Source organism: Trachymyrmex septentrionalis, unplaced genomic scaffold (genome assembly GCF_001594115.1).
Source record: "Trachymyrmex septentrionalis isolate Tsep2-gDNA-1 unplaced genomic scaffold, Tsep1.0 scaffold279, whole genome shotgun sequence".
Classification (NCBI taxonomy): Eukaryota; Metazoa; Arthropoda; class Insecta; order Hymenoptera; family Formicidae; genus Trachymyrmex; species Trachymyrmex septentrionalis.
In genome coordinates this window covers 157,561-178,901 of record NW_017305440.1, presented here as the reverse complement: position 1 = coordinate 178,901, position 21,341 = coordinate 157,561, and the positions used below count along the sequence as shown (strand labels likewise).

Here is a 21,341-nt window from a genome sequence, read left to right as displayed (position 1 = left end):
TGTCAGTGAAGATTTTTATGCGCGATTTTTATCAAACAAAGAATTTGTTTGAAATTTTACGTTACGAATGAAATTTCGTTTTGTGTGAAAGAAGTTGAAAATCTATTGACGATTTCGGCTACGTGCCATATCTACAGTTATCAACTCTGTTGAAAAAACGTAAACATCAGACAATTCATATCTACAGTGTATAGCGAGGAGCACAGACTCTTGCATAACGCATAACACATAATACATAAAAAAATGAATCAATTAAAGTCTTTTATTTCTTTCCTTTCCGTGAAAGAAAGGACTCTGATTGGTTGATTTTCTTATGCCTTATGTTTATATAAGAATTTGTTCTCCTCGCTTATATATGCATCAGTGAAAAGGAAAAACGCTTGTATGCCCACTGCATCTACTCATGATCGCACGTGGCACGTGAAGAAAACTTTTGAATTTTATACTTTTAACATAAGATTTAGTTTCAGCGACCCTCCTAACTCATTTTACTTTTTAAAATTTTCGACTTAGTTCACCTAATATGTTAAATCTATCCTTACCTTTAAGGAGTAGTTTTCACCCTTCAGAGTGGAACTTTGCCAATAAAAAAAAATACACGTCAAATATCACAGAAATTTCAAAGTTCTACAAATATGCAAAGTTTCATTAAAATCTGTGAGTGACACTTCTATATATTTACTTGTTAGACGTTTTATTTTTTTATTCGAAAACTACAACTCAAAATGTTATAAGACTTTTATTCCCTTTCCATGCCAATGTAGATCGTACATCATTTCTGAGATACCCTGTATGATTGGACTTTTTGGTTAATTACACCATGTTATCATGTTGAAATTCAGATTTCAGTAAATATTTTTTTTTCTTCTTACCATCTTATATAGTATATTACACAAACATAAAAAATTAATTTTAAATAATTATGAAAAGTATCTTGGCACCGCGCCGCCAGGCTTCCGAAGAAAGTACCCTGGCGTCGCCAGACCTCCGAAAAAAGTATCCTGACATCGCTAGATTTCGCCAGGGTATCGATCATGAAACTTTTTTTCTAGCATAAAAAGTGAAAAATTTTTCCAACTTCAATGGTTAAAATTTTCACTTTTCACTTTCCATCCTAGGGATAAAGTTTCATGATTGATATCCTGGGCTATATACTTAAATGTAATTGCAAGTCTCTTTTTAGGATCTCTAGAGGAATCCTCATTGAAGATCCGGACTAAAAAACAAAGACAGAATGATTCTTATGTCGATTTGTATTTCTGCTGGAAAGTTCCCTTTGTATGCGAAAAAGTAGATTAGTAAGATATTCCATAAAATATACAAAAATGTTGTAATGTTTAATATACTTCAAAATTGATCACATAAACGTAGGATGAAAAAAAAAAAAATAAGAAAATATATAGCTAATAGATGTAACATTTATTAATGGATAAATATACGAATATAATTCATAGCAGTACACTAGCCAAATTATAACTATAAAGCATAAATAGTTTAAATGTATAGATATATAGGTAGACTATAGCCGATAAATTTGCACTTTTTAAGTAACAGTTAAATATTTTACATTTATATTTATTGCATATGTTGACGCCTACGAGCAGCTCTCTGTTTATCAAAACGTAATTCCATTTCTTCGAGAACACGTGGAGTATAACGAACTACTAATTTTACAGAATTTTGAGCTTGCTTTAGTAACTCCACTGCCTTCTCATGATTTTCACCTTCGACGCACTAAAACAAATTATTTTCTTATGATAAAATGTATTTTCTAATAAATAAATAAAAAAGATAACATTTTTACCAACCACTCCATTAACAGATAAAAGCTGATCTCCACGTTTTAAACCACCATGCCTATCAGCAACACCACCAGGTATAATGCGAGATATGTAAATCGGCGAATTTTGTTCTTTACCTCCCATCACATTAAAACCAAGTCCTTCTTCCGTTTTAGGTAATTCGACTACACGTGGATGTGCATGACCTTCACTAGCTGCAAAAGCAGCAACAGTTGCTTTTGCTGTTGCAGATGCACGTACATCCTGTGATCCCTTTATAATAATTGTGAATTAATTATCAACAATTGTAATTATATGATTAGATTCCATTATATGTGTGTGATTGCGTTCCATTTAACGTTCATAACGAAGAAATTATTTCTTGTTATTTATCAAATTATTTCTTGTTATTTATCAAATGTTAAATAAGGGCAAACGATGCTCATGCATATGCGAGCATTAAGTGGAACGCAGCCTTAGTAATTATGAAAGAGACGGGTTTATTTTCACTGATTTTTATGAAATTATACTTATTTGACGCATTTTTGTACGAAATAAACGAATTTGGCAGAAAAATATTGCTCTGCTTCAAAATATTAAGCATTAAAGTTATTTTATTTTCTAAATTTTCTCTCGGGCATCAACGAGATACATTTATCCTAACGGGATTGCCTTTGAGTGTCCGATCTTCGGACCACAAATATGGCGAGAAGACACTATATCAAATTCATTACACTGGCTGCAGTCGATTTAGATACTTTCAGCGCTTTTCAATACTTCTTATTTTACATCTAATGAAGCTACTGTCAATCAAACTCGTAAAGAGTCCCTTTTTTCTTATTATATAATTCTAAGCTGCTTGTACAATTCACAACGGCCTTAAGCCTTCCAACAATACAACACAATTAAATTTTGTCAATAAACGATATGCGGGACGCTTGGGATCGAATCCGGAATGGAAAATTACAAGTCGAGCGGGTTACACACAACTACTCGACGCAAGCATTAACTCTTTTAGTACACACAAGTTTTTGGCAGTCTTACTATACATGATAGGTTTTTCGTATTCTGGATTAATTTTTATCACTTTTACAAGTATATAAAAATTATTAAGCAAGTTTTACATATATATTTTGACATTTTTAGGAAGTACAATATTTGTGAAGTTGTTACATTGTATATAAATTGTTATAACTAAATATAGCTAACAAAATGAGAAAAATCTTTTTTTTTTTCATAAAAAATGCAAAACTCTGAAATAAAAATGTTTAAAGGAAAAATATGTTTCAATATCTTAAAGTTGACTTTCCAAACTACAAAAGAAAAACTAGTTGAAGTCCAAAAAATTTAGTTACTTATACCCGTATTCATAGTCTTCCTTCTTCGAGGAATGAGGATTTCTTGTTCCTTATTTCATGTTTCATAAACATCCCTTGATCAAACAAAGAGCCTTTTATTAGCTTCCTTTTCTCAAGGAAGGTTACTAGTTTCCTTGAGGAGGAGGTACAGCCTTCATGATGAATCAAATTTAGTTCGTCACACCTTTATGTGGTCTTTTTATTCATCGATAATTATTTTCGATAATTTTTTTTTCAGAAATAAACTGCGTCAAAAGTATTCTCTCCTTCTTCGTATAATAATAAGCATTATGACGAATCCGATTGAAAGCACTTGATGCATATTAAAACCATTGAACACTGTATAAATATTTCGAATTATGAAATACATATTTTACCTAACAGTACAATAAAATATATTGAGTATTTTACAATTTAATCAATTTCCATGTTTATTTATAAACATTTACATTATTTTATGTATGTACGACAGTTTTAATGTGCAGTGAGTGCATCCAATCAAATTCGTTATTAGTTTTATTTTTGTTCATTATTATTGTTGCAAAATGCTTAATCAACTTTATTTAATTAACAATGTCTTTATAACCTTTATTATTCGTAATTCATTATATTAGAATTGCATATACTATATATTATGACATGCTGCCTTCACAGTAGGTTACTAAAATCCCTAAAATTCCTTCCTTCAGGCAGACTTGAAATCCATTTATGAAATAAGGAGACCTGGGAGAATCGAGGAATCCTTCATAGAGGCTTCCTCCATCCTTAAAATAAGGAAGGACTATGAATACGGGTGTTAGTACCTAAAAATGAAGTTTTTTTAATATACATGAATGACTATAAATTAAAGATAAACTTACATTTTAACAATGCATTTTATTATTGCTATTGTATTTAACAAATTTATAATTTATTAGGAAAATGTTCTTAATAACATTACATACAACATAATATACATAGGCTGCTGAAAATGTTTCTGCAAACAATATGAAAAAAAACATGTAAAATTCGGTAAATTTTATTGTTTTTCGAAGTATTCGCCTTTAAGAACGATACATTTTTGCATACGCTCGAACCAATTTTCGAAGCATTTTTTCCATTCTAAGGCTGTAATCTCAGAAATCAGTGTACGAAATGTTTCAACAGCTGCTTCAAGCGACTCAAATCGCTCACCATGCATCTTATTTTTAATAGAAACTATCTTTTTTGGGGAACAAAAAGAAGTCGTTAGGTGATAAATCAGGTGAATACGGACAATGAGTCATCAATTCGACATTATTAGTGGATAAAAAATCAACGGTTTGACGTGCTGTGCGACAGCTGGCGTTGTCATGATGAAGGAGGATGCGACGATTTCGGTTTGTTCTACGCAATTCATTTATGACTTCTGGCAAACAAATTGTTGTATACCAATCAGTATTTACAGTCCTTCGATCCTCTAAAGCCACGGTTGTCACATGTCCGGTATAACCGAAGAAACAAGCAATCATTTGCTTGACAGCACTGTGTGAACGAACTTTTGTTTGTTTCGGTTCATTTTGAAATACCCAAACAGTGGATTGTTATTTATTTTCGGGCTCATAAGAATAGATCCATGTTTCGTCCCCAGTAACGATGTTGTAGACCAAATTTGACCGACCTCGGTTGAATTTCTTGAGCATTTCTTTGCTCCATTTAACATGAGCCTGTTTTTGAGCTTCGGTCAAATTGTGTGGGATCCAACGACTGCAAAGTTTCCGTACGCTCAAGTGATCATGCAAAATCGTATGTATTGCTTTCATGTCAATGCCTAAGGATGCCTGAATCTCGCGGTATGTTATATGCCGGTCTCACTCAATCATTTCACGCACAGCATTAACATTAGTGGCAACAACAGACGTGGATGGACGACCTTCACGGAATTCATCACTAAGAAAGGTATGTCCACGCTGAAACTCGGCAAACCAATTATAAACAGTCCTATCCTATTGGATAATGCTTCATCCCCAAAAGCCAAATGGAAGTCGATCGATGCATTGTTTCAGAGTTAGATTACATTTGTAATCGTAAAAAATCATTGCCCGAAAATTTTCACACGAAATTTCCATTTTTTTACAAAATAACTTCTTTTAAAATATTATGCAAATAAAACTAGTTGGCTTTGGTACAAACTATCAATTGAATTATAGGTTAAAAACGTCTAATTTTATGGATATGATAATAGCAGAACGTTGGCGCCACTGGAAGTACTAGATTGCAGAAACTTTTCCAACAGCCTACGTATAATATTACGGACAACATTTAACACAAGGGTGCTAAAAACCATCGTGTTTATTAAGGGTTAATATATTCTAAGGTTGTTAAATTCTTTTTTTAATAATTCACAAAATATTCTCACAATACAAATAAGAATTAGTTAACAATATAATTGGAAACAAGACCGTTTATGTTAAATACATTACTTAGATACGAGGCGCCACTCCGGTCTAATTTCAGAAATGATAATTATGTGCCGATATGGTTGTCGGACTTTCAACGCAATGAATCTGAAATATTAATAATCCCCCCAAATTATATATATCGGTTATTGCGAAGAATGTTGCTAAGGTCTCGGTAGTCTAAAGGCTTAGGACGCTCGCACGAAATGCAAAAGATCCGGGTTCGAGTCCCAGCCGAGGCAACATTTTTCGCAATAAGTTTATTACAGTTTTTTAAGATTTTAGAAATTTGGGGGGATTATTAATATTTCAGATTGATTGCGTTGAAAGTTCAATAACCATATCGGCACGTAATTATCATTTCTGAAATTAATTCATTTAAATGAATATATAATATATAGTAGTTCAACATCTTAACATTTAGGCCGGAGTGGCGCTTCGTACCTAAGTAAAAAATTAGTTAAAAATAAAGAAAAAAATAAAAATTTTTTTTAGTTACAAAAAATGTACACTCTGTATACACACGAGTCATTTATCCAGAGAAACTTCGGAATTATTCTAATTAAAGGATACACACGAATTACTTAAGGTCGACAACGCACAAAACTTGTCTAGATGTCATATTTTCTTTAGGAATAGAAGAAAGACCTGTATACGGCCAAATGTTCTTAAGTATTTCAAAGAAAAGAAATGTGCAGGACACGAATGACCCAAAGGTGTATATTAAGGATTAAAGTTGACAAGTATTTAGGTTAAGAAATCTGTCACCTCAATGGCATAGACGGACGTGACAACATGTCAATGAGGTTAAAATAAGAGGTTAAAATAATTAATAATATTTTCTGCTTCAATTACACAAATTCTCTGCTTTAAACACAAATTCTGTTTTAAAAACAAATTATTTTCTATATAATTTTTGTTTTTACAGGAGAGAATTTGTTTTGGTTAGAGATAATTATACAGTTCAGCTTCTACAGTTAAAAAATTAATAATATAAGCTTATTCGACGCATGTTTGCATGAAACGAAAGAATCTGGCAGAAATAAGCGTTGCTCTGCCTCGCGAACCGAGATATCAAATGTTACAGTTTTTTTTCTTTTTTTCTTCGGAGTGTCCTTCGGGTGAGGGAAAGGAAAATGGCGCCTTCAAAAAATATTAAAGTTGACGACTATTGAAGTTAAGAAATCTGTCACATCGACTTAACCCTTAATCGGGCGCATCTCTAGGCCAAACGTTAAGGCTTAAACAATAGCACAGGAAACAAGGAATAGCAAGCTGTCAATCAGAACTCTGGAATATAATATCGAACTCACACCAGACCTCTGATTGAACGGCTCGTTATTCACTGTTGCCTGTGCCTATTGTGTTTAGCCTTTAAAGGTCCTCTACATAGAAGTCGTAGGAAACTGACCAATTCTAATCGAGTATTCTCCTTATATTTGATTGTGATTGATTGGTTCTCTATGACTTAAGACTTCACGACCGTCTACTTCTATGTAGAGGACTCTTAATGGACGCGCGCGGTATTAAGTACTGCATCATAAATTTATTAGATAATTATTTAGAATACGGGTCCCCCCTCTAGAATCTTAATAAAAATGTACTTATTCGACGCGTTTTCACTCAAAACGAAAGAATCTGACAAAAAAACGCGGCAGTCCTTGTGAATTGAGCGAGTTATTAAGGCGTTAAGGCTCTACATGACGAAGCGTAACACGGCGTAAGGACGCAGGCGTAGGCGCAAGAGAATCGTTCTCGGTCGTAGCGGCGTGGCGCAATGGAAATAAATTAATTTTATTTTAAACGCCTGCGCCCACATTACGTTAGCTGTTTTCACTGACGCGGTTATATTATACTTATAATATGTGGTTACACGGTTCGGGTTCATAAAAATATAGACAAGAAAAATTATTATCAAGACATTATCGTGTCTTCTGATAATAATGAGAAAGAAAATAATGGATCAATAGGAAATAATGTGCCACACGAACGTGTGTTATATATTCGCACATTCATTAACTTTGTGTACCCCAATGCACATTATATGTTAAAACATTGCTAGCAGATATAAAAAAGCAGTTTATTTTTCACCACCTGTTTATATTAACGACTACAATGATAAACGATCGTACGCGTTCTTGCGCTTGTTTTGCGCCTGCATGGCACGTAGAAAAGTATAACGCAAACTTCTTATGTTTACGCTTAAGATTGCGCCTTTACGCCTTGTCGTAAAAGAGTCTTTGAAGTTCTAGATTTTAGAGTATAGATATATAAGATACACTCAACATATACTTTACTATAGAAAATGCCAATTGCTATTTAGATTGCGCGCGGGTTGATAAAGTAAGGAAACCAAGCTAAAAATCAGCCGAAATGTGCAAATAACTAAATCCTAGCTCTATTCTATATGGGCTGTGTTCATTTTGGTGCTCACAGCGCTTTGCTGTCGTTTCATCCATGTTGTTTTTTAAATATTAAACAAAGACAATTAATGCTCATAAGCGTCGTGAGCAAAGCGAACATAGCCTGAATATATGTATATGCTGAATTTGCCAGAACGGTGCAAGAGGTAAAATATCGGGGCAACCTATGTATTCTTCCTTTCACAAGGAAAGATTCAGTACCATCTTCACAACGCGAAGCAGGTCGGTATTCATAGTCGATTCTTACATTTAAGACTGTCTTAAGTACAATCTTAAGATGTCATAAGTCAATCCAAGGACTGTATCTTAAGACATTATTTAAGACGATTTTAAAATAAGAACGAACTATGAATACCGCCTCATGTTTCGCGTTTCACAGTTGGTAGCCCTTGCGTACTATTGATAACGCAGAGCAAAAGTAGGCGTGGTTTGGCCGAACTTGATTTGGTGGCAGAATTACATACCATGTAATTCTTCCACTATGATTAAATTCAGCATTACACCATGGTGGAAATATTACGTATCGTTCGGCCAAATCACGGCTACTTTTGCTCCGCGTCGTCTATAGTGTGAATAGACTACCAACTGTGAAACGCTAAACATGGGGCGGTCATAATCCGTCTTTATTTTAAAACTGCCTTAGTATATACAGGCTACGTTCGCTTTGGTGCTGACGACGCTTGTGAGCATTAATTGTCTTTGTTTAATATTTAAAAAACATGCTAATACAATCCTCAGATTAGCTTATTACATCTTAAAATTGTATTTAAAACACTTAAATATAAAAATCGAATATGAATACCAACCTGTTTCGCGTCGTGAAGTTGGTACTGAATCTTTCCTCGTTTACACTTTGTTTCTCTTTCTATAGAAAGAAAACCTAAGCATTATAAAGTGTGTCAAATAAAGAAAGATAGCTCTTCCTACTATGAGCAGTCCATAAATGGAAAGGATTTAGACAAAGACATTGTCTATCTGCACACATTATGTTATCTCTTCTACCATGATTTATATTCGGATCAACCGAATGAACTGACCGAGTTCAAAAAATGATCACTGACAAGATAGCAGACAAATTGATTATTTCTGATTTATTTATGTCTATATAATTTGGGAATCGTTTTGGGGAAATTTGGGAAAAGCATTTAAACATTTGGGTAATAGTATTTTTCTTGTTATTAACAAATTTTATTATGCATCAAGTTAGCAAATAGCGATTTTATTTGTTTTATGAATGGAATCGATTAGAAATCAATTGGAAAGACGTCTTCATTATTATTTTCATTTGGGAAAAGTCACTATTTGGTAATTTAATAGATTTACACATTACGAAAACGAACAAAATCCGGATGTAATGGGTGTAGTACATAATATCTCTTGACATATACATATTATATGTATGTGTACATACATACATAAAACTGTTTTTCTGTCTTTACTGGGAAACTAAACTAAAACATACAAAAATAAAATAAAAATATTAAAATTTTTCTTCTTGAAATGTATTTAAATAATAATATTTACAAATTAAGAAAATAACACGTACTAACAAATTTTCTTCTTCATTTTATATTTTTATATTCAAAGTTTACTCCGAAATCCAAATACTCCAATGTTAGATTGCGTTCGTAAACTTTATTCGGATGGTACAGTAAATGTAGAAAGTCTTAAGCCATAAGGCATTGACCGATCACAGTTGAATGTGAAGAAAATTAATCGAATATAATTGAGTTTATGAGTAAGTTGATTTCTTACTATACATAATTTCTTACTACACATAATTAGATTCGGACTAATTGGTTAATTTTTTATGATTTTATGTTTACTGTATTCATTGTACTACACCTACTATACCCACTACACCCGACCTTTGTTCGTTTTCGTAATGTGTAAGGCCAATATTAAAATTATTTTACATTGGTCGTATCGTAGACGTCGCAAGTCACAAACTTGTTACTTCAGCCAATCCGATGCTTCAATTTTAAAGTTGCATGATACTTCCGATGCTACGACCAATGTAGAATGGTCTTAATATGCGTTCGTTTTTTGTCGTACGACAAATTTTTCAAGCCTGTTGATTAGCTATACAAAGAGGTCCAAGAGTCTCTTTATCTTACAGTTAATTAACACATTTGAAAAATTCGCCGTACAAAAAACGAATGCACGTAATTGGCCTAAATCTATTGAATTATCAAAGTGACTTTTTCCAGATGAAAATAACAATGAAGATGTCTTCCCCAAATAATTTCTAATCGATTCCATTCATAAAACACATTTAAAAAATCGCTGTCTGCTAACTTGATGCATGATAAAATTTGTTAATAACAAGAAAACAAATTATTTGTACCTAAATATTTGAACGCTTTTCCCAAAGAACACTATGCCTCAGTATAAATATATACAATATGAACATTAAGCACCTTTTATGTAGTGGATTGAAGATCACATGACTCGCTGTCATGTGGGTTGAAAAGGCACTTATTTGAGTTTTTTATAAAACTATAGAATGATTTTTCTAAAAAAAAAAGGACATAATTCAGTCGTGTCATAAAAATTGTTTATAGCGAGTATATTTTTAAATCAAAATTATATAATAATATAATGTTAACAAACTCATTATATAAAAAAAATATTTACATTAATAATAATAATAATATTAAACAGTAATTAATAATAAAATTAAACAGTTTAATTAATATTAAACAGTAATAAATAAATTAAAAATAATAACTAATTAAATCTGTGTTAGCATAACAACCGCTAGTCTCGGGGAAGGAAAACTAGTTGCAGTAGTGATCCCCGGGGTGGGTGGGTCCCAATCACCACGACACAGCGCGTCCTCGGGTTGCGGATAGAGGAAAAGCCTCGCTATCTCGGTTGAGGATAGAGGCTAGCTGCGAATAAATTGAATAAGCAGTCGCGGACAGCCGATTGGAATGGTCCTCCTGTTTGGGGGTTGGGCGTGGGTTTGATAGGCTCACACCGTGAAACGACTTTATCTTGAAACAAACAAAACTCGCCATGGATTCTTCTGGGGTAAAATTTTCCGGAGGTAAACTAGTCCCCCGTTCGGATCTCCGGGTGGGGACTACCTCGGGGAACTCATGTCGTATAAAGTCAAAACGCGGGGGAGACTTCAAAGTGGGTACGTGGAACGTCCGAAGTCTTTACAGACCTGGGGCGTTTCAATCGATGGTAGGGGAGGTCGAAAGGTACGGGGTAGAAGTTGTCGCGTTGCAAGAAACAAGATGGGCCGGGGAGGGTTCGCTTAATGCGGGTCCGTACACGCTTCACTATGGAGGGTCGGAGATCCATAGTCTTGGCATCGGTTTTATGATTAATAGGAAAATCTTATCCGCGGTAAAAGACATTAAATTTATAAACGAAAGATTAGGATTGCTCGTTGTGCAGGGCCGATGGTACAAGATCGCGATAATCAACGTACACGCGCCGACGGAAGATAAAGATGGCGAAATTAAAGACGGGTTCTACGAAGAACTCGAACACCTCGTGGATCAATTACCGAACGATTACATGAAAATAGTCGTGGGAGATTTTAACGCGAAAATCGGTAAAGAGGACATTTTTAGACCAACGATCGGGCTCGAAAGTTTGCACGAGGAAAGTAACGATAACGGAGTGAGGGTAATTAACTTTGCGACCGGCAAAAATCTTATCGTCAAAAGCACGTATTTTAAACACAAAAATATCCATAAACAAACTTGGATTTCCCCGGATGGAGGCACGCGTAACCAAATTGATCACGTTCTTGCAGATAAACGGCGTCACACGAACGTACTCGATGTCAGGTCTTATAGGGGGGCGGATTGCGACTCGGATCACCTCTTTGTAATTGCCAAAATCAGGGAACGTCTTTCGCTAAACAAAACTAACGGGCAGTTGTTTGGAACTAAACGTCTAAATGTACAAGGTTTGATCGAGGGAGAAAACGGAATAAAATACGCGGTCGAAGTAACGAATAGACTCGCGGCTTCAAAGGAAATAGATGAATCGGATGATAACACGGTTGATAAACACTGGGAAAACGTACGAGACGCGATAGTAAAATCGGCGGAGGCCACGGTTGGTTTTTGTAAAAGGAACAAAAACAAGCCGTGGTTTGACGAAGAATGCGTAAAAATTGTTAAAGTACGAAACGAAGCGCGCATCACGTGGTTGGCTCAAAATACGAAGGAAACTCGGGATCAGTTTCTTAAGATTAGGCAAGAGGCTCATAATATGTTTAAAATTAAGAAGCGTCAATACTTAAAACGTAAAATTGAAGAAATAGATGAAAATTGTAAAAGCAGTAACGTACGAGGCACGTACATGGGGATAAATAATTTTAGAAAGGGATTCCAAGCTAGGACGGAAATGGTGAAAGATGAGAACGATAATTTAGTTACGGATACAACGGCAGTTTTAAACACATGGAAAAATTATTTTGATCGGTTATTGAATGTCGAATCTGAAAACGACCGGGAAATAGAGAATTTTGAGTATCACACGGCTGAACCTAGGATTAACGAACCGACAATTTCAGAAGTAGAAAGCGCGATTAAAAAATTAAAAAATCACAAAGCACCGGGTAATGACTTGATTCCGGCGGAACTGATTAAATGGGGGGGAAGTAGATTGATAGAAGAAATTCAGAAATTAATTATCTTAATATGGAATAAAGAAGCATTGCCGGAACAATGGAAAGATTCAATTATAATCCCGATTTTCAAAAAGGGGGACAAAATGAGTTGTAATAATTACCGGGGTATCTCACTTTTACCTACATGCTATAAAATTCTGTCGAATATTTTATTAATGAGGCTTGTACCATATGCAGATGAGATAATTGGAGATCATCAATGCGGCTTTAGGAGAAATAGATCGACTGCGGACCAAATCTTTACTATTCGGCAAATCTTGGAGAAAAAATGGGAATTCGACCAATCGGTACATCAACTTTACATTGATTTTAAAAAAGCGTATGATTCGATAAAACGGGAGAAAATGTATGAAATTTTAACTCGGTGGGGGATACCCAAAAAATTGGCTAACTTAGTCCAAGTTTGTTTAAAAGATACCAGAGGTAGAGTAAGAATAGGTAATCAAATGTCGGAAACTTTTAATATTCATAGCGGATTAAAGCAGGGGGATGCATTGTCACCTCTTCTGTTTAATCTAGTATTGGAATATGCTATTAAAGAAATGCAGAAGAGTAATGATGGTTTGCAGTTGAACGGTACAACACAAATATTAACATATGCGGACGATATTGCTTTGTTGGGAGATAATAAAGAAACACTAATAAATAACGCTAAAATTCTATTAGATAAAACGAAAGAACTGGGGCTGCAAATAAACGTTGAAAAAACTAAATATATGGTCACTGATAGAATTCAGAATATTCATAATAACGGAAACCTGGTCGTCTGTGATAAAATTTTTGAACGGGTTAGCAATTTTAAGTATTTAGGATCGATTTTAAACCAAACTAATGAAATAAGAGAAGAGCTCAAGAGAAGAATTAATTTGGGGAATGCGTGCTTCTATTCGGTTAAGAAACTACTCGGTTCGCGGATATTGTCTAGGCGCTTAAAAATTAGAATTTACAGAACGATTATTTTACCGGTAGTCCTTTATGGCAGCGAAGCGTGGTCACTTACATTACAAGACGAGAAAAGATTTAGGGCTTTCGAAAATAAAGTACTTCGAAAAATCATCGGGGCAAAACGCGATGAGGAAACGGGCGAATGGAGAAAATTACACAACGCAGAATTACATCAATTATATAATAGTCCGGATATTATTAATGTCATAAAATCGCGTCGATTAAGATGGGCAGGTCACGCGGCGCGTATGGATGAGAATCGAATTGCATATAAAGTACTAATTGGTAAACCGGATGGGAAAAGACCATTGGGTAGACCAAGACGTAGATGGGAAGATAATATTAGAATGGACCTTAACGAAATGGGGTACGAGGGTCACAAATGGAGGGATCTGGCTCAGGGACGGGAACAGTGGCGGGATTTGGTATTTGCGGCAATGAGCTTTCGAGTTCCTAACGCCTAATAATAATAATAATAATAACTAATTAAATATTATATGAAAATTGTAAATGAATAATTATATATGAAAAAATAATATGCATGAAAATTGTAATTAAATGTCAAGTTGTAATTTAATAATATACGCGCGCACGCACACACGCGCATACTTTATTATGCACGCGCATATTTTATGAGAATATTTTATCGTATATAAATATAACAGTCTACGCAATATAGCGTAGCCGAAAAAATTTGATTTAATTTTTTAGTAAAATTTAATTTTATTAACCCTTTACCATACTTTTCTCTTACAAATTAAAAAAAAATTGAGCTTTGTACGAACGACGTACCACGGCTCTCACATGATACTCATGTTTGACTCGATTTCCTTACCACGAGTCTCACATAATATTGTAGGCAAAAGGTCGAAAATATAATCAATTAAAATAATTATATTTTATGAGAAGGAGATCCAGCTAATCTAACCTAACCTGCAATTTCTACTTGCTAAAGGCAGCCACATTTCTATAGAAATCGATACATGCGCATTAAAAATCGAGGACCACAGGAAAAGTTCAGTATTCATACTGTATGTACTTATACTGTGACTATTGCCCAGTTTGGGGCTGAACAGCATTCAGACCTAGCTAGGATTGTAGAGCATACAAAAAGGATTAAAAAAAGTTCCATATGTACAACTTTGTAAAATGAGTCCCTTGAGTACCACAGCTGTTCACTATTATGACCATGTATTATGTAGGACTGATTTTATTCGATTTCTTGAATCATCTAGTATCTAGAATATGTCCAATCTTGACGAAGATAACTAAAACCTTTTTTGGACCCCAAATGAATAGTTATATAACTATAAGTGATATATATTAATCGATGAAGAGAGAATAGAGACACTCAAAGTATAAAACAAAAAATTTTGATTGATTTGACAAAGAGATTGCGGTTCAGTATTTTTAACTGTAACATTTCCATCTCTTGTTTCAGTAAGTTTTCTTTTATAATGGCATCAACAGGCATGACATAAGGTACTTTCCAGCAAGGACACAATCAGACATAGTGTAATACAGTAAATCATTACATCCTTGTTGTTTGCTTACGTTAAACAAGGATGAAACAATTTACTGTGTTACACAGTAACATGTTTGATTGTATCCTTGCTCGAAAGCATCCATAGACTGTTTTCCATCCAGGTCATTACACTATGTTCTACTGTGTAAAATACTTATTGGAACGTAGTTTGGTTTCATAGTGTAACACCAGAATGCATTGCAGTCTTCCATTCTATTCTTATAATTATATTTAGCGTATTAATAATAGATTTATGATTTTTATTTAGACTTAAGTTATAATTTTTTCAGAATTGGCGATTTTTGAAAGGTTTTATTGCAAAATAAGTACGATTACCAAATAACTTTTTAAAAAGTTGGTAACATTGACATATTTTACACGCTCGTACTTAGCTTTTTACTGTGTCGAGCAGTGTAATACTGTGTCACCTGTATACGTTGTTGGAAAACTATATATATTTAATATATATATATATATATTTAAATGTGTTGAGTAGGGCTCTTGTGGAACTACTAGGCTGTTGTTCCAAGAAATCTAGCACTTCCCCAGCCAATAAATGTTACGCAACTGAATGTTTAAATATTTTCCACATTATCCACAGTGGATCTCATCGCGACTAGTAGCTGCTTCGGGGGTGACCCCATACCGAAAGCTAGTTTAGCCCGATTGGTGCATTCGCCACTTGTCCATCTTCTCCCCTAGGGCGAACTCCAGAGTCATTACAAGCAAATATGAATTTCTATGACATGACGGTATGAATCACGACCAATACATTTTAAATATTACTTCAATGTCTTCGGTACAATCCGTCACCGCGGAAAGGTATCCTGGACGCAGAGAAATTGGATAAAATTAATGGTGCATGGTCATAATAGCGAACTTTGGATAATTCTAGCATTCAAGAAACCTCTCCTATAAAATTGGGCTTATAGAATTTTTGATTCTCATTTGATACCTTAAAATTTTAGGCATGTCTCAAAATTGTTCATCCGGCCCAAATTCCCCTGCAAAACTGGACTTAGTCCTTTCCCCAAACGAATTCCCAAATTATGCAGACATAAATAAATTAGAAATATTCAATTTGTCTGCTATCTTGTCAGTGGCCAAAAAATGTTACACTGTTTCTGATAGTGCAATTTGGCATAACATTAAAATAGTTTTACGCTCGCACCATGTTAGGACAGCACAAGAGCGGAATCATATGTGCTGAATTCGCCAATAGTTAAAGCCATCACATACAAAATGATATTATATAAGCTGCATAACTATAGCATATAAACCAATAAGCATCCAACATAAAGACGTCATGTTTATTTACATAAGATGCTCATTGATCTAGAAGCCTTATGCTATAGTTATGCAACTTATGTCATTTTGTGTGTGATTGCTCTTAATGCTCTTAATATTGTACTAATCTATCTTATGTTTGTGCTTTAGAGGTTAATGGCCACAGCACAGACTCTTGCATAACGCACAGTGCATAAAGAAATTAATCAATCGAAATTCTTCTTTTCTATAGAATGAGAAAAGGAAAGATTCTGATTAATTGATTCGCTTATGCATTGTGTTATACAAAAGTTTGTGCTGCGGCCTTTACCCTAGATCTACAATAGATTTTTAAACCTTAAGTTGTAAAAAATGGACGAATCACAATCACTTATTCTCCTCACAGTCGACCCTAGTTGGTCAATTTCTTAAGGCTTAAAACACTTATTGTAAATCCGGACAAAATATCTGTCATCTCCACTCGATACAGTGCTACACTGTAAAAAAATTCCATGAAATTTAATATACTTTTAAGTTACATAATTTAAACTCAATTTCACGACATTATATTAAATTTAATGTATTTTGTATGAAAATTTATAAAATTTAATGTACACATTCATTACATTTAAGGCCGCGATCCGATTCACGCTTACAGCGCTATCAACGCGCTCATGATCGATCCGACCATGTTCATTCCCTGAACGTTTTGCGTGAGCGAAATAATGGATTTTTAATTCGCATGCTCACGATGACCATGATCCGGAGATGGGTCGCCGTGAGCGTCCAGTTTATTTGCGCTGGAAAAGAGGACTAATATGAATTGTGAAATAGATGCATCCAGGTAATATAATCGCTTACTAAAAATAATTTAATGTAATTGATAATAATATAATAATAATAATTAATAATATTAATTGTTTCAATAATTAAATATGATTGATTGAATCGAGATTATAACATCGATTGGTTATAATACTTATGAGATTTAAGTTTTCATTCTCTGAATCCTCGAATACAATTTCCAAATGCAATAACACAACTTTATATTGAATAAGATTCATTAATGATCACAGGTTTTATATATATATATACTCGTGATCCTTGTATTTACATCAATAGGCGGTCCGAAATAAAATCATCGATAGCGCGATAATGAATCGGACCGATCATTGACATCGTGAAAATTGTGAGCGCTGTGGGCGTGAATCGAACCACAGCCTAAGTAACTAACTCTACTGTAACGTATTTTTTAATTAAATCATTCATTACTTTTAATTTCGTTCATAATCACGAGCTTCATTTACATGTAAAGGAAGCTCATAGTTACATTTCTAACAGTGTATGTATACATTCTGCATTAATTACATACATTCTCTATTTTACAAATATAAATTCACTGCTAATCCAAAGAAATTGTATACTTAAAACAGTAAATTTTTGTTTTTAAAGTAGCGAATTTGTGTTTGTAAAGCAAAGAATTTGTATAATTAAAATAAAACGTATACATAACACTATCGAATCGGGATGACAGATATTTTAATCTTTAAAGCCTCGAACTTTAACGTTTAATAACTCGATTCACGAGGCCGCGTTTTTTACCAGATTCTTTCGTTTTGAATGAAAATACGTCGAATAAGTACATTTTTATTAAGATTCTAAGGAAGGACCCGTATTCTAAATAATTACCATTTATTATTTAGGAGTTATAAATCCATATAACAAATCAAATTAAGATTCCAGTTCTTAAGAGTTATAATAATTGCATAAATAATTTGACAATTGTTATTAAAGCACGTAAAATATATTTATAATAAAATATAATATTAAAATTTAACGTTAAACGAAGAATACCGAAGGTCGGTAATAAAAAGACCTGCATTATTGATTTTTTTTCAGAAAAACAATTTTATAGCACTCAATGCTACGGCGTGTCCAATTAGGGATGTACTGGCGCTAACGTTCTAACATTGACAATAACTCGAAAATTTATATGTAGGTAAAATACATATGTAGGTAAAACCTGAAGTCGATTCTCTATCTAGATCTCTATTTATTCACAAGTTATCTAATTTAATTTTACATGAATTCTTATAGAGTATCCCTGGTGGAAATAAATCGCTTAAATCAGTATGAATTTAGTACGAATTATACTAAAATAGATCTGATATAGATTTCAGCAATTTATTTCCATCAAGCAGCAGCATATTCTCACTTATAGCAATAAAATTATAAAAGAGCAACATTGTCAATATTCTGAAACAAATAAAATATTGAGTAAAGTTCCTAAAAAAAATTCATATCGATTTTACTAACCCGTTATTATTAGATATTAACGATAAAGCAAAATTCCGAATGGGTTACATAACCTCACTTCAACTGCTTAAAACATAGTAACTCAAAAATATCAATAGTACGAAGATTAGTTTACGTCTTTCTAATTTTTAAGTACCATATGATGTCTGATATACATTAAATGTTATTAATATGCTGCACATTTTTCGTTTCTTACAGTTGATTTCAAGGAAAATTCAAGTCCAAAAGTTTTTACTGACGATTACAAAAATAACATATTCATTTATTATATAATGCGAAATATCACATTAACATTATTTAGATTCTATACACGATACGACGTATATTTTAACTCTTAATACACACTTCCGGGTCATTTGTCATCCTGCGCATTTCTTTTCTTTAAAATACTAAGAACACCTAATCAAATATCGGTCTCTTTTTTTATTCCTAAAAAAAGTTTGGCATCTAAAGAACAAGTTTTATGCATTGCCGGCCACATCCTTTAACTGGCATAACTCCAAACCTCAAGGTCACAAATGACCCAATGTGTGTCAGAGTGTACATTTTGTGTAATTAAAAAATGTTTATTTTTTTCTTAATTTTCAACTAATTCTCGGTTAGTTACAATATTTCGCAAATTATTAAAAGAAGAATTTAACTCTAAAACAGGGCTCGGCAAAATTTGCAATTCTCGGTCAATTTTCAAGAGGTTCCGCCTTCTGTTACTCCTCTCACAGCTCGCCTCGCGCGCAGTCCAAATGCCGCTCGACGTTTAGGAACATCTAACGTTCAAAGACGAGGAGCACGGGACGCTCGCTTTGGGCGCTCACGCTATAAACTTTATTCTATCTTTTTTTCGTTCATTATATAATTAAAGTACTATTTTTGACGCGTTTTTTTCAAGTGATATCTCTAATAGGTCTAGTCCACTGACAAAAATGATGAATTGTACGACCAAGTAATTAAACACAAACGAAGTGAAATGAAAAATACTTATTCTGATTTTCGGAATCTTTTATTGGTGAAATCAAAAACGTCGATTTGCATATTACACGTAGCGATCCGCATAAGACGAGGCAAAGAATCATCACTCAAAATAGAACGTCTCTCACTTTTTATAAGCTTTATTTTTGAAAAGAATGAAAACTGCAAAGGACGAATCAAAATATTGCCCAATTAGTGAAATACGTTGATTCTTTCCGAAGAAAATTGCAGGTATTAAAATCTCATGTACCTCAAGGGTAGTACCTCAAGGGTGACGTGGAAAACTATTGAAAATTCATTGGATGTATTCATCTTGAGCGCTTACCCATTGCTTCATTCTGCCTTAATTATATAATAAGCGAAAAAAAGATAGAATAAAGTTTACAGCGTGAACGCCCAAAGCGAGCGCCCCGTGCACTTCATCTTTAAGCTTCTTGAAAATCGGCCGAGAAATGCAAATTTTGCCGAGCCCTGCTCTAAAACAAATTAGCCCTTACTAAATATGATTTTTGGTACTCCGTTTGTGCTAAATGTTGTCAGTATTACTTATTATGTTGTCTGTAATGTTATAAAAAACATTTTCCTAATAAACTATAAGTTTTTTAAATACAATAGCAATAGTAAAACAAATTGTTTAAAACGTAAATACAATATATCTTCAATTTATAGCCATTCATATTAAAAAAACATCAGGTTACTCAATAACTAAACTTTTGGACAGCCGACACTTGAACTTGAATTTTTTTTTGTAGTTTGGAATATTAATTTTAAAATATTGGACTATATTTTTCCTTTAAACATTTTTGTTTCAGAGTTTTAAATTTATATGAAACAGTACATTTTTCTCATTTTGTTAATTATATTTAGTTATAACAATTTATCTGCAATTTGTTATGAATATACAATATAACTATACAAATACTTTCTAAAGATGTCAAAATATATATAAAAATCGTTTAATAATTTATATATACTTGTAAAAATGATGAAAATTAATCCACGATACGAATGATGTAATCGAACGTGTGTAATACGAATGATGTAATCGAACGTGTGTAATACGAATGATGTAATCGAACGTGTGTAATAAGGGTGCCAAAAACTAAGATGTGCACTAAGGATTATGCGTTTCGCGGGTTTCCTCCACGCGTGTCCAGATCCATTCTTGGAATGCCAACGTTTTGTGAACCTTGCAGTCCATTTCATCAGGGCGAGGCGACATGATACTGTATCAGGCTTCTTCTCGCCCTGATGAAGTGGACTGCAAAGTTCACGAAATGTTGGCACTCCAAAAATGAATCTGAACACGGAGAAAACCCGCGAAACACATAATTTTTATATAGAAAGCACCCGTGGAAGCCGCAAGAATATTATATGTACTAAGGATTAATTTATAAAAGTATAGAATTTCATCAATTTTATATTAAAATTTTACATTTAAATTTGAGTAACTTTTGTTTGGAAATGTATAGCCAGAACATCCTTAAGGGGGTATACCCACCTAGACGGTCGAAAAAAAAGCCTATTTTCTGGAATTTTTTTAAGAAAATCTATAGGAGTTATGCAATTAATTTTTTTCCCAAATGATTGTGTACATTTTCGAGAACATTTCAATTTTTTTATTCATGAAAATACAATAGAATGGCTGAATAAATGAGACATCCGCCAAGAGCAGCAAAAAAAT

General features: G+C 33.5%; 1 protein-coding gene across 3 annotated transcripts in view; it reads right to left on the bottom strand.

The window, feature by feature from the left end:
* Nucleotides 1-1,459: 1,459 nt before the first annotated feature.
* LOC108749242 (protein lin-7 homolog C) overlaps nucleotides 1,460-21,341 on the bottom strand; it is a 22,063-nt gene continuing 2,181 nt past the window's right edge. For all 3 annotated transcript variants that reach the window (XM_018487809.1, XM_018487810.1, XM_018487811.1), the window contains 2 exons: nucleotides 1,809-2,054; nucleotides 1,460-1,734 (listed from right to left, as the gene is read on the bottom strand). In XM_018487809.1, the coding sequence (XP_018343311.1) occupies nucleotides 1,576-1,734; nucleotides 1,809-2,054 (405 nt within the window). In that variant the 3' untranslated portion in view covers nucleotides 1,460-1,575. The remainder of the gene's footprint in view (nucleotides 1,735-1,808; nucleotides 2,055-21,341) is intronic.